The 14,479-nt window shown below is 42.2% G+C and overlaps 2 protein-coding genes across 5 annotated transcripts in view; one reads left to right on the forward strand and one right to left on the reverse strand.

Annotated features, from left to right (window-relative positions):
* Positions 1-14,479, reverse strand: part of LOC146987151 (RNA-binding protein 38-like) — a 212,487-nt gene that overhangs the window by 165,308 nt on the left and 32,700 nt on the right. The gene's annotated exons all lie outside the window — the stretch shown is intronic.
* Positions 748-14,282, forward strand: pfkfb4a (6-phosphofructo-2-kinase/fructose-2,6-biphosphatase 4a). 4 transcript variants are annotated; one of them, XM_085776214.1, is made up of 14 exons: positions 748-884; positions 5,975-6,091; positions 6,171-6,267; positions 6,367-6,433; positions 6,530-6,604; positions 6,702-6,758; positions 6,851-6,972; positions 7,525-7,732; positions 7,839-7,985; positions 8,077-8,181; positions 9,130-9,259; positions 10,094-10,156; positions 10,274-10,338; positions 13,374-14,282. In XM_085776214.1, exons 1-14 carry the CDS (start codon positions 830-832, stop codon positions 13,431-13,433), a joined length of 1,368 nt encoding a protein of 455 aa, XP_085632340.1. In that variant the 5' UTR covers positions 748-829; the 3' UTR covers positions 13,434-14,282. The 4 variants fall into 4 exon arrangements, with proteins under 4 accessions (XP_085632340.1, XP_085632339.1, XP_085632337.1 ...); XM_085776213.1 differs by lacking the exon at positions 13,374-14,282 and adding an exon at positions 11,591-12,428; XM_085776211.1 differs by lacking the exons at positions 748-884; positions 13,374-14,282 and adding exons at positions 4,170-4,475; positions 11,591-12,428.

Consider the following 14,479-nt stretch of genomic DNA (forward strand, 5'->3'; position numbering starts at 1 on the left):
CTTGATTGATCCGTGTTGGACAGCTTGGTTGCAATGAATCATCGAGACAGGAGTGCATGTTGATTGATTTCTTTCCAATTATGACACCAGTCAGTCTGTGTTTGGTTTATTTGCGTCACAATAGCCCAATTAATCCTGATGCAAACTTGTCAGACACAAAGTGGAGTGAATACTTTGCAAAGACATCACAGCAAAACAAGTTCTGCAAGTTGGACAGTTCCTGAAACGCTGCAGCTCTTCCTACTCTCTTCCTGCATGGACTAAACTCTAGACAGTAAATTGTGAATAAGTGAAACCTTTAACATTGTGTCATTCGGGGAAGTATCCTGTCAGGTGTGTACTTGTTTTTTTGAAAAGGAAGTCACACTGATCTCATTTACAATAAGACATGAGTACAGTACAGTACAGTACATAAGAAATATGAATAACATAGATACAATCTTAACTACTGACCTGAAAGTATGACTTCCTATTCTATAACTGATTAACCTGTGATGAAACTGTATTACTACATTGTAAGGTTTTCTTCAGAATATGCAGTATCCTAAATTTAATCATCAATGTCATGCACTTCTCAAGTACTGTAAAGACTGACTGGGACATTTCTCAGCTGTCAAATGGTGGGTGGGGTCTAGGGAGGGGTGCGAGGGGGGCAGGTATAGCTGCTGCCTCATTACATCCAGTTTTGGAGAAAGCTTTCCTTCCGGCCCAAGGTCCTTACATACACACGGTGGGTGTGTGCACAGCGAGCATCAGTGCAACTGTCGGCAGGCTCCTGTTGGACGCACGTACGCACCGCCAGGCACTGCGCTCCATCAGACAGACGCCCATGATGAGAGGCTGCTCCAGCCGACCCAAGCTTACACACAACCGGGAGGGACCGGGTGAGACGAGTCGCTTTTACGGGCTTTTTTTTTGGTTTTTAGATGTGTGCATACTGGAGGTTTTTTGTTTGTTTTTTTAATTGTGCATCCGAGGAGGAGCGGATGGCAGAGAGAGTCGAGCAGCGACGGGCAGGACGTGCAGCCGTACAAGACGTAAACAAGAGTCGATGTGCTGTTGTCGGTGTGTTGTGGAGCTGTCACCTTTACCCCACATTACAACAACAGGCGACACTCTGTGTTTTGTTATTTAATAGAAACCCAGTCGCATACGTGAGGGAAACAGCTGTGCGTTAACACACACGCAGGGGGAGAAGACAGGCAGATGTGTGGGCTTTTTATTGCTGGAGGAATTTATAAAAACAAATCAGGCTTCGTGTAGACACGGAAGGCAGACTGCTCGGTTATCACTGTGTTATTACAACTGTCATTTTGCATATAGGCGACACTGATGATAATGTGGATGTTGTTGCAGAGGTCGGTGTTTTGCGTTTTATGGCTGTTTGTTGTGATGAGATTGCACAGCTTCCCCTGTTCTGCAGCACAACACGCACACGCACAACATCACCCATGTATTTCTGAACACTGATGGTGGGTTCATGAGCGTAAGACGTCTCCCCTCATAGTGGGGCATTGCTTTACTGCCGAGTGAGTGCAGTGTTAACAGACCATACAGGGAAGTGACTTGTCCAGCTCGGTTCTGGCTGAAGGCTGCAATCAGAGCCTGGCAGCTGTGGCTAGGGGCAGGAGGAGGAGGAGGAGCTCAGATCTGTTTCCTGTTCATGTTCCAGTGTTGTGTATTAGCCTACAGCATGGGTAGATAAATCATTTACCCCCACTGGAAACTATCTGGCACATTTCATTCAATGCAGATCGTATGTGAATGACTAATAGTCTGCAGCTTCTTTCTCCAAAAGCTCTGTGTAGATTACATTAAAACACTGTTTGTGTGTGTGGAGCTGTCAAAACTCTGCACTGCAGTGTGTTTATTTTACCTTGAAAAAGGCTAAAAATATAGGCTTTAGTTGGTTAGTGTGCCATTTATTTGTGGACCTGATGAAGCTGACATATATTATGGTCTACTAGCAGTCAGGGAATTTGAGAGAGTGTAGGAGCTATTTAATTAGAAAACCTCCTTCTCATCATATTTAGGTCACAGGCCCTGTTGCTCCACCACCAAGACCGACTCTAAAGCTCAATATAAAGAGTGTGTCAGATGGTCCAAAAGGAGCACACACACAATGACACACAAATGAACAGATAGGTATGGTCGCCTGAAAATATACAGTGACTTTCCACTTTATTACACCTGCGCATTGTGATCCTGTGTCTTAAAATGTCCAGTTTTTGTTGACACTTCGTCAGTGCAGTGTGGATTTCTTTCTGTGTTGCTGAACATTACAAGAATTACAACTTGAGGAAATAAAGGATTCATTTCAGAGCTGACAAGCATCACAGGTGTTTTACTTACTGGAAGTTCACAAGCCTGGGTCAGAGGGAGAGGGAGAGGGAGAGAGGGAAAGAGGAAGAGAGTAGGCTATCGCTGCCATCTGATGGTGATTGTAAGCAGTTACAGTTTTAGCCTCTGTGTAAGTGTAAATGCTAAATGCCAATTTAAAAGTTGATTTGATGTGTTAAAGAACACATGTAATGTGTAATAATAAGAATAGGATTAAGACGTTTTATTTTTTTTGTCATTGAGTGATTTGTGATTTTATCTGTGAGAACTCGCGCTGCCAAGAGAAAGGGCTGATCCCCATACAGGTGATTTGGATCTAACAACGCTGCTCTAGACACATTTGAGTAAAAAACACAGACCTGTTTCCACTGATCCTCCGGTTTAATGTTGTGTGTTGCAAGCGCAGTCCTGTGTAACCGGTAAACTTAGCCAGGGCTCAAGTCTTAAGCAATTATTACAGCAACTCTGTCAGCTAAATAAGGTCGAACAATACAGAAACAATGAAGAGGTGCTAAAAGTGGTTTAATGGCCATGCACACCCACACAGGTGTTTTGAATTATTCTTCCTGATTAGACATCTGTTGTTGAAGCCTAGACGGAGCTACACTGAAAATGACATGAAGTCCGTGCAACAAGAAGAGTGATTAGGCTCATACAGAAAGGCTGACTGCTATGTCTACTTGAAATAACACAACAATATGGTTTAATGTGGAGTCTCCAAACCACCCATTATAGGTGTAGGCAACTTTAAGATCAATAAAGAGACAACATTTTGTTAACATGTTCCCCATAGCAGCATCATAAAGTGAGTATGTTGGTGACACTTTATCTCACTTTTCACTATCTCTTCATTATGATAATAATGCTGAATCTCTGTTCCTTGAAAATTATTACTATAAAAGAATACAGGTTAATTAATACTGTATACTAATACTGCATTTGGCTGAGGAGTCGTACAATATGATGACAATGGCTCTTATTTCCATGTTGCCATCATTAGTGTTAATTTTCCTGTTAGGACATGTCAGTCAGTGTGTCATATGTGTCGGTTTGTCTGTTATTGTTATAGGACAAGGATGGTGCAATATTATGACTTAGTTGGCAGACGTGAATGTTATTATGGCAATGCTGTATTGTCTGTTATTGTAACTGACGGGAGACGTGGCTGTATGCACTTTCGCCCAAGACAAATTTCCCCCTTGGGCACAATAAAGTTGATCTCATCTAATCTCATATGTGAGAGTCCTAGCATTCCCATATTTATTTATTAAATCTTTATTTCAGACCCAAGGGGATCCATATCACCATAAAAGCAGAATAAGATAATAAAAACAAAGACAGAATAAATAAAAAAAACACAAAATACAGAGTACAGAGCTTTCCCCACTATTCAGTGTAGGCTTGCATACAAACATGTTCTAAAATGGTTCCACAGTCTGGACGAAAATCTTACAGAACTGCGTACAGGATTAACCAACACATTAATAAATTCATTCTCTGATTCTGACGCCCTACACATAAATCTGTGCATCAGATTGCGCAGAACAGCAGAGCAGGTGGGTACCCCGACACTAACAAACATATGGCTTGCACTTTCCATGCAGCGTCTGTTAAGTTGTTACGCTAAAAAAGAAAGAATAAACAACAAAAAACTGCCTTGTTTTGTCTGGAAAAGGGCCCTTATTGCTCATTTCTTGTATTTTGTTGGTGCGCACAGTTTACGTTACTTACGGTAGAGCGGCGGAATAGTCGTTGCGCCCGTACTGTCGTCACCACGGTAACCGTTGGTGAATTCGACTGTGGCCAGGTGACGTCACGGCGGAGGAGCACGGAGAGAGAGGCACCGACCGAGCAGCGCGATTAGCCGGCGCCGTAGTCGCTCGCTCTCTCTCTCTGTCCATCAGCAGGAGCAGCAGCAGCGCGGATGAAACACCGGTCACCTTCAGAGCAGCATCACGGGAAAAGAGCCCGTGTTCCCGCCGCCGCCACCTCCACCTCCGCCTCACCGCCAGACGGCATGATGGAGGACAAAACGCCGCCGTCGAACCCGCGGGAACTCACCCAGAACCCGCTGAAGAAGATCTGGATGCCGTACAAAAATGGCCTTCCAGAAAAACACATTTCTCAGAGGAAGGGTGCGTACGTACGGACGACGACGTGGCGACAAGATAGTCTTTTGTTGTACAGCCGCTTTACCCGTGTATATTCATAGATACTCCGTGTCTTCCGGGAGGTTTTTTTGTTTGTTGTTGCTGCTGCTGCGTTAACCAGCAGCGGTGACTTGACTAATGAACGCGAACCTGTTCCTCTGTCTGAATCAATATCCGTTGAGATGCCTCGCTGCTGCTGCTGCTGCTCCTGCTTTAGCCATCTGGTCCTCACAGTTATGTAAGGATTCACATGATAATGCAGTGCAGGGAAGGCTGCTTGCAGGACTGGCACAGGGGGGATGCCTGTCTGTCTGTCTGTCTCTCTCATTGTTCCTGTGTGTGCCAACTCAAGCCCCAGGCAGGTGTTGGTAAACAGGGATTGTATCCCCGCAGTCATGTGAGCGATGTGCCGGGTGGTGGATGTGCTACTGCTGCTGCGGTTCACCGGTGGTCCCTCCTCTGTTTGGCCCCTCTCTCTCTCCTTACCGAGGAGGCATTGTTGAACCAACTGAGTCAAAAGTGCAGTTGAAATAACAAGCATAGGCGGTGATTGAGTTTGATGATGGTGTGCTGCTCTAAAATGTGAATTATTGAGGTTGGACAGACCGTTGCACCTTATTCAGGGCTCCAGACTGCTCCAAAATGGGGACATTTTGCCCCTAAAATTTGAGACGGTGCAAGTACATTTTTCATCTACTTGCACACATGCAACCACGCAATTTGCTGTTGCTGCATAATCTGGAATCTGTCATACAGGTGGCAGGCCAAGGTGTATGAGGATCATGAATGAAAAGGAAAAGTGAATATTTGCTCTGCAAGTCGATCGGTTTCCCCTAGATTCTGTGTTTGCACTCCAAAAATTTAAAGTGAGGGGCCACTGTGCTCCTAGTAAAAGAAAGTTAGCCTGGAGCCTTGTTATTTCTAACACTTTATAGTCCTTTTGCCTATTTTCACAGATGGGCAGCAGCATCTTACAACAAGACATTTCACACAGTGAAGTACCACCCATTTAAAAACTGCTGCTGTGCTCCTTCACCCAGTCATCTGTGCACACACACACACACACACACACACACACACACACACACACACACACACACACTGAGGCTGAGTGTGGAAACCAGCTGTCGGCTTTCTCCAGATGTCTGGAGCAGTTAAAGTGTAGTGTTTCACAACTGTCCTGGTCCCACTGTGACCTCTGCTCCTCAGTGACAATGCTTTCAGAGTGGTGTGATGTGACTTCGTAGCTCATATCGCTGGATTACCTATCTATTTAGTGTTAATGTCGAATCATAATGAAATGATGTCATATACAAGATAGTATAAGATTGTATTTTTAAAGGTGACAGAAGCAACAGTGAAAAACGTCTTTAGGTCACTTGTCATCCTCACACTGAGGCGTTACGCATGCTGCATGAATAATTTGTGTTATGTGTATCAGCACATGATGACTCAAGCTTTTTTTTTTCTCCCCCTCATTTCAGTATGTATGACCAACTGTCCCACCCTGATTGTGACCGTGGGCCTTCCTGCCAGGGGGAAGACCTATATCTCCAAGAAGCTGACCCGCTATCTCAACTGGATCGGGGTGCCCACCAGAGGTAGGGCTCGACGGGATGTTTTGCTCATTGAGATAATCATCTATAATCTATAATGACGCCCATCCATCTTTCTTCTCAGAGTTCAATGTTGGCCAGTACAGGAGAGAGTGTGTCAAGATCTACAAGTCCTTTGAGTTCTTCCGTCCGGACAATGAGGAAGGGTTAAAGATCAGGCGGTAAGAACAGCTGCAGACCTTTTTGACTGTTTATTTGATTTTATTAAACCACCAACCGTGTGATATTATTGACCAACATTGTCTTTTTTCTCCAAACAGACAATGTGCCTCAGCAGCGTTGAACGATGTGCGACAATACCTCACACAAGAAGGAGGCCAAGTTGCTGTAAGTCAAATCTCGGTTGTTGTATTTGATGTTTAATACTGTATAAAGTATAACGTTTGCTGTTGTACTTGTCTTATATCCTGCCGTGTGTTTCAGGTATTCGATGCAACAAACACCACCAGAGAAAGAAGAGAAACCATCATCAACTTTGCTGAGCAGAACGGCTTTAAGGTGACCTGTTGTTGGATCACTGCTCTGGCATTAATCACTACTTGATATGACATTCATACTAATCCTGACTTGTTGTCCTTCCCCGTTTCCGTCTCAGGTGTTCTTTGTGGAGTCTGTGTGTGAAGACCCAGATGTCATACAGGAGAACATTGTGGTGAGTGTTTGTCTTGTTTATTTTATCTCAGGGGAAAATGAATAGCTGTTCATGTTCTTACTCAACTCACTCACTGTGGTTTCTCCGCTCAGCAAGTGAAACTGGGCAGCCCTGACTACACCAACTGTAACACAGAGGAAGCAGTGGAGGATTTCATGAAGAGAATCAAGTGTTATGAAAACTCCTACGAGACATTGGATGAAGTTTTGGACAGGTGAGATGGAAGCTGAGGCACAGAGAGCAAACACATGGAGCATTTTAGCATTTTCTTCTGCTTCCTGCTGTACTTTAATATCTTATCTCGGCTGAAATTTTTAATCGGCATATAATTGTCCCATCCCGGCGGAGCAGAGCCGAGCCGCGAGCTGCTCAGAGCTACGCTACTGAGGCTCATGAGATTTCTTAGTTTCCCTCATCAAATACACAATCCAACAACTCCAAAACGCTCTCGTGGACAAGTTGTGACCTGCACATTCACCACGCTATGAGATAATAACAGAATGTTACGAGACAGAGTTGTTTTTGAGGTAAATTCATGTAAAACCACTGATGCACGTTTCCTTCGGGGGCAGTTTTCGGCAAGCAGTCTCTGCATTTGCCTCGAAAAACAACTCTGTTTGTCAAAATGTTGAACTATCCCTTAACACTGATGGAAATGATTTCAGTAATTTAAAATGTAAAGCATTTGCTAAGGTTGTTGTGACTGGTCAGTGATTAGATCCATTGTTTTTGGCTCAGTGACTCATGTATCTGTGGTTTCTCTCAGGGATCTCTCCTACATTAAAATCATGGATGTGGGTCAGCGCTATCTGGTGAACCGAGTACTGGACCACATCCAGAGCCGCATCGTCTACTACCTCATGAACATCCACATCACGCCACGCTCCATCTACCTGTGCCGCCACGGCGAGAGCGAACTCAATGTGAAGGGGCGCATCGGAGGAGACTCAGGCCTCACTCCGAGAGGGAAGGAGGTAAATCGAACCTTTTCTACAAAAGATGCTGCTTCTTTCAGAGGAAAACATTTCTTCTTTTAGATACGTTTTCTAAAAGTAGATTTTATTTCTTTCCTCCACGCAGTTTGCAAAGAAGCTGAGCCAGTTCATCCAGGCTCAGGGCATCAGCGACCTGAAGGTGTGGACCAGTCAGATGAAGAGAACCATCCAGACAGCCGAGGCGCTCAGCGTGCCCTACGAACAGTGGAAGGTCCTGAACGAGATTGACGCAGTAAGTAGTAGGAGGCTCTTGAATGCTAAGCGCCGACATCAGTGCAGTGTTAATGGAGTTTAATCTGTGTGTGTGATGTCATTTATTTCAGGGTGTGTGCGAGGAGATGATGTATGAGGAGATCCAGGGGAACTATCCTCTGGAGTTCGCTCTGAGGGACCAGGACAAATATCGCTATCGATACCCCAAAGGAGAGGTCAGCTGCTGAACTTTCATCTTATGTTTTTGTCTAAAGAAACAATGTGGTCATTCAGTGTTTGACGTAGCTTGGACCGCGTGTCTGTTTTGAATGTTGGAATTTCAAAATTTCATTGTGAACATAATGACACACACTCGCTCTCTCTCATAAACACACACACACACACACACACATGCAACCACACACACACACACACACACACACACACACACACACACACACACACACACACACACACACCACAGACTATTAAATTGTATCCAGATGGCTTCTGGCCACATACACTTACTAATGAGCCTTAGCTCGGATGAGCAGCCTCTCTGACAGATTTGGCGTTACACCAGATCACAGTAAACAAAGACTTCACATTAATCTGTGTGTGTGTGTGTGTGTGTGTGTGTGTGCCAGAAATGTTGGGTCAGGGTGTTTACTGTGGGCCTGAATGCCCGCTGGTCTGTTCTCACCTTTAGTCCATCCCATTACCTCTCCATTAATCTCAAGCGAGAAGATGGATGTGGGCATTAGTCGTCTGCACAGACAGGCTGATGTGGCGCTTTGGGGGGAATCTTGTTCCAGCCAGAATTAGTTTAAGACAAACTGTATCAGTTTTTCCACTCGCTGAAATGTTGTTCTGTTTATCCCTGATTTAATAATTCAGTGTAATGTGTGAAAAAGGCGACTGACTGGGATTTTAATATGAAGATTTCCAGCTCTATTAATTGCATGTTTAAAAATAACAGACCTCTGAGTGTGTGTTCATTTTTACACGTTCTCAAAATATCCTCAGTACAAAGAAATGTGGATAATGCCGGCTCTGTTTTGTGATGATAATTTGTCGGTCAGCAGTTTCAAAGTAAAGCATCTTACTGCAATGAAATCTTCTCCCAGTAGTGCTGCATCCTGCTCTCCATCTGTCTGATTTATTTGATGTCTCTTCTCCCTCAGTCCTATGAGGACCTGGTGCAGCGACTGGAGCCGGTCATCATGGAGCTGGAGAGGCAGGAGAACGTGTTGGTCATCTGTCATCAGGCCGTCATGCGCTGCTTATTGGCCTATTTCCTGGATAAGACAGCAGGTTAGTCCGTACGCTGAACCTAAGGCAGGAGTGTGTATTTTGGCTTCTTTAGGACACAATGTCCACAAACAAGCACAGCACCTGTTTTGCACGCTTCTTCATAAGAGAAGCCAGAAAGAAGCCACCAAAATCATTTGAGGGAACTGTAAAACAGAAAAAATAGTACTTAATAAACTTAAAATAACAGCTCAGTCACCACCGCAGTATTACGACAGAATTAAGGTCGATTTGTGGCGGTTGAGTGCATTCGAGCTGCCCTGCAAATATTTTAATGCCAAGTACTTTCTGACAAATGAGCAAAACAATGCACTACACACAGCTCTACAATGAAAGAAGTTTGAAATGCTAAAAGAAAATCTAGTGGTCAGTGTTGGCTAGTAGCCACAAATAAAATTCCTGTGGTTGAATGTCTGTAATGTTTTTAATAAAGTTACACCCTGTTCAGAAAAAGATAGACGTAACAGTTATTGTGAGAAGCAGTGACACACTTCGATAGGGCTCAGATAGAGAAATATGTCTCACTCCTGGCTGACTGACCTGATTTTCATATTGTAAACCAGAGTAGTGTAGTAAAAGTGTCAAATTAAAAACGATCATTTATTTTTCTTCAGTCTCTTTTTGTGTTTTCAGAATTTTAACTGTAACGGTATAACATAACGCAGAGCTTCAGGTCACATGACTGAGAGCAGAGTACAGCTTACCACCTTGTTAAATAATATTTTATGATAAAATGACATATGACAAATGTGGAAATAATGAACAGCAATTATCAGACTTCTCTGTTTTTGTGGTAATCTCATGAACTGTTGGTCTGTGCATCTGTTTTCCACACAGAGGAGCTGCCGTACCTGAAATGCCCGCTGCACACCGTGCTGAAGCTAACACCAGTGGCCTACGGTAGGACTGTTCTCCCAGCAAGAGCACACAACTCTCACCGAGTCTGTTTTCTGTTCAATACCACAGTGCACTCTGCTGTTTGCTGAACTAACATTGTTGCCTTTCTTGTGTATTCAGGCTGTAAAGTGGAGTCCATATGCTTAAACGTGGATGCAGTCAACACACACAGAGAAAGACCAGAGGTGGGTATAACAACACAAACATACAGACACACACACAAGGTCACAGATAGCTTCAGGTGATGGGTGAGTTTCACACAGTGGAATATTAATGAACTGGAAGCAGGTTTTTGTCCTGGAGTATTACAGGATGAAAGAACATACCGTAACCAACAATGACTAATGTTTCCAATGCTTCACATTTGAACTCACACACCCTTTAGGTAAATATACCTCCCTGTTACAGATTCTTAAAGGAATAGTGAGCTCGTTATGAAATATAAGATGTTTTTTGTTTTGTTGTTGGAGCTGAGAAATCACCTGATTTTCTAATAAGTAAAAGAATGATTGGTAACCTTTTAGTTTACAGGCCATTGATTACGTGACAATGTCAAGAAATAGCCAAGAAATAACAGTCAATTTCATAATAATGTCACGTTTTTTATAAAGGCAAAAGACTACACATGCTTTTCATGCTTTGAATTTTTTGGGAAAAGCCAGAATTTTTCTCCACCAAGTCCTTGCAACTGACCGTTATTTCTGGGCTATTTCTACGCAGTCAATCATTATTTCTTGCCTATACTATATCTTGCCATTACTATGAAATTGACTGTTATTTCTTGGCTATTTCTAGTCAAGTCACAGTTTATTTATAAAGCACATTTCTACCAAAGTGCTTTACAGTTGTAAAATACAATATACCGGTAGTTAATCATAAATACTATAATAAATAAAAACAAAACAAGGAATAATAATCACTCAATTTAAAACAAATTTAGAATAAAAAAGAAAGTAAACGAGAGAGCGAGAGAGAGAGCCAAGATTACTCGCTTAGCTGAAACATTCTAGACATTATGACGCCATCAATCGTTATTTCTTGCCTATATTTCTCTCTTTCTCATTACAGTGAAATTGACCGTTACTTCTAGGCTATTTCTAGACATTATGACACAATTAGTTGTTATTTATAGGCTATTTCTAGACATTATGACACAATTAGTTGTTATTTATAGGCTATTTCTTGACATTATCACATAATTAACGGCCTGTAAATTAAAGGCTAACCGAATGATTAAGTGTGCAGGGGTTGAATTTCTTACTGACTGGCACTGCTAACACAACACTGCCAAAAGACGGACAAAGACGTGAAGTAGTAAACTTAAATGCGCCTTTCCAAGTCTGTCGCTCAGTGTGTGTGTGTGTGTGTGGTGAATTTCATGTCTCCCGTGTGTTTTGATCCCTTCCTCCTCTTTGTGTTTGTGTTTTTTACAAACAGAACGTAGACGTGTCGCGGATGTCAGAGGAGGCTTTGCTAACAGTGCCAGCTCACCAATGAGGCAGTGCCCCTCACCCCCGCCCCTATCCTTCCCTACTTTACCCTTCATTATGCACACTATACTCTTCTGACGCACAATGTACCTGCCAAACTCAGAAATCTTTTTTTTTTTTTCTGCACCTTCCCTTGATTGAATTTCTCTTCTCTTTCGTCTTCTGTTTTTCCTCCACTTATATATTTAAAGACGTGATGATGTTGGTAATTGACTGGAATCCAGTTTCTAATTTTTCATTACGAATCCTATGACACGCTTCTCGTGTCGTGAATGTTCTCCCATTTTTGGAGAATGAATGAAAAGCAGACGAAGGCTGTGTTTTCGAACGGACGCTGTAAATCCCAACTGTGAAGCAATGAAACTGCAGCACCTTCTCGTGAAGCATTGATCCATGTGTAGTTTCTTCTGTCATTGTTCTTGCCTGTTGATTAATGTTAATTTTTACCAGTGTCTCATCACTATATCTGTGTTGGTGGGAGTCAGAACACTCTAATCATAGCCTTATAATATGGCACAAGCACAAAACAAAACTGTGCTTTTTTACATTTTGCACATAAGAATCATCTGTTTAGTCTCTTTGGTAGTTTTGTAGTATGTCTAACTGTCTAATGAAGGTCCTGGAAGTACAAAAATACTTTAATTTTATTGTTTGTTTGTTTTTTTGTTCAATAATGTGAAGGTTGTCACATCAAGTTCATATCACTGATGAGAATCAAGAGGAAAATATTTCTGTTTACTGTTCCCTGAATAAACGCCACTTCACCACTTCATGTATCTCTCCCACACTCTTCTTGTGCTTCATTTTAGAAAGCTTGGCATCAAAGCACGTCTCCTCTTGAATATGTGAATGTTAGGGTCTTTGGTTGGTAAACACAACCTTGAAGTTATACCGTAACATCAAATACTGTATATCAATACTGCAGAGATTTACATTTCTTACTCCTGCTACTCTGAGATCAAACCTGCCCTGTCATTTCCTTCCTTTCTGTGATATCTACAGCTGAGATGTTAAGGCAGTGTCCTTCCTGCTTTTTATGTTGCTGTGCAAACTGAAGTCTTCAGAGATTTTCCCCATTCATTCATATGCAAAGACTCCACTGGGGTGCATAAGAAAGTGCTGCCATTCATCAGCCTGAACAAAACACTCACTGTGTCACACACAGATTTCTTTCTGCCTTGAGTAAGCCTGATTACAAACTGTACACTTCTTATATAATACTGCACATTGTTAAAGGGCAGAAAACACTCTTAGAAATAAAAATGATATTGGCTGTACTGTAAAAATAAAACTAATCCAGAAAAAAAGTCTGCAAAGGAAATTTTTTTGAAATGTTCAATAGCAGAATAAAAAACATAATTAACTGTGCTTGAATTATTACAAACAAAATTACATTTTCTGCATCAAAGTTGGATCGTATTGTTGACAGCTGGTCGGAAACGTGTGTGAGCAAAAAATAAGAGATGATCTAAGGTTTTTTTGTAAGTGACATGAGACAACCAGGGTAACACCATCCGTGGTGAGCTCTGAGTGACACCGACGGCACAGTTGCACAAACACCACGGGCGTAACATTGAGTACACTAGAGTATGAAGGGTTAACAAGTGTGACATGCAGCCTCACACCTTTGCAGTGAGTGTGTGATCTAAAGATTTGGTGTTGCCATATTTACTTGACCTACATGTATGTGCACAGAAGGAGATCTGACGCTGCTGTCTCGCTCTTTGCAGAACGTGAACGTCCATCGTACGACTCAAGACGCCCTGCAGACTGTCCCTGCTCACCTCTGACACTGCTGCTGCAATCCACTGAGGATGAAGTTGAACCTTTCTTTCTTTCTTTCTTTCTTTCTTTCTTTCTTTCTTTCTTTCTTTCTTTCTCTCTCTCTTTCTTTCTTTCTTTCTTTCTTTCTCTCTCCTGTGTGATGAACCTTGTTGTTTGTTTTTTTCACCTTTTTAATCTGCACAACCTGCTCACAGTGCTGTCTATCTGTCTGGCTAATGTGCCTCCTCCTCCTTCAACACCTCTACCACACACACACACACACACACCTCTCTCTTTTTAAACTCTGTTGTTCTTTGTTTGTTTGTTTGTTTGGGATTTGAAGGAACCTGAACACAACGTTTGGATCTCATTGCTCGTATTTAAAAGCCACATGGCGTTAAAACCCAGATTCAAACAGCTTTTTGCACAGAGGGAATTTTTAACACTGGTGTCACTTCGGTTTCTTGTCTGTTTGTTATTATATTCACTGCAGTCTCAGTGTGTTGACATGTTGTGCAGCAGTAGAATTTATACTGAAGGTTACTGCAACATATTTTATCATATAAGTATTAATTATGTGGTTTCATCAAATGATCATGTGACTTCCTGCTATTTGTTTGACGTGTTACTGTTTTGTGCAATTATTGTTCCACGCGAAGTTGTATTTAGTGATGATGTGCAATCTGAAGGTTATCAAACCTACTCGCCAAACTGTTCTATGAACTAATACTATTGGACAATGTGGTGATTTAATGAATGAATTAATGTATGAATGAATGCACTCTGCCATTCTAATTATCAATATTAATGTTCTCTATGGTGAAAACAGTCACTTCAATTTTAAAGTTCATGGGGATGGATTATGTAAAAACAAAGTTTATCTGTAGCTGTGTGATTCACAGCAACTGTATGATCTCACCTGGAATAGATGTGCTATTTAAATGATTATTCTACACTCAGACCTCCAATGACTTAAAAACCTGCCTTTACTACTTTTTTGTGAACACCCCTGAGCACACAAAGTAATTGGGAGATGTGAAAATCCAACAGTAGCTCAAAGCTGTTGATGCTG

The sequence above is a fragment of the Trachurus japonicus genome, chromosome 5, assembly GCF_045865225.1.
Source record: "Trachurus japonicus isolate A0001 chromosome 5, Traja_1.0".
Taxonomy (NCBI): domain Eukaryota; kingdom Metazoa; phylum Chordata; class Actinopteri; order Carangiformes; family Carangidae; genus Trachurus; species Trachurus japonicus.

Bases quoted from the DNA above. Each gene is read 5' to 3' on its own strand.
- pfkfb4a (XM_085776211.1), top strand. From the start codon at position 4,265: ATGAAACACCGGTCACCTTCAGAGCAGCATCACGGGAAAAGAGCCCGT. The intron at 6,434-6,529 runs GTAAGTCAAATC...CGTGTGTTTCAG, and splicing joins AAGAAGGAGGCCAAGTTGCT to GTATTCGATGCAACAAACAC. The intron at 6,759-6,850 runs GTGAGTGTTTGT...TTCTCCGCTCAG, and splicing joins TCATACAGGAGAACATTGTG to CAAGTGAAACTGGGCAGCCC.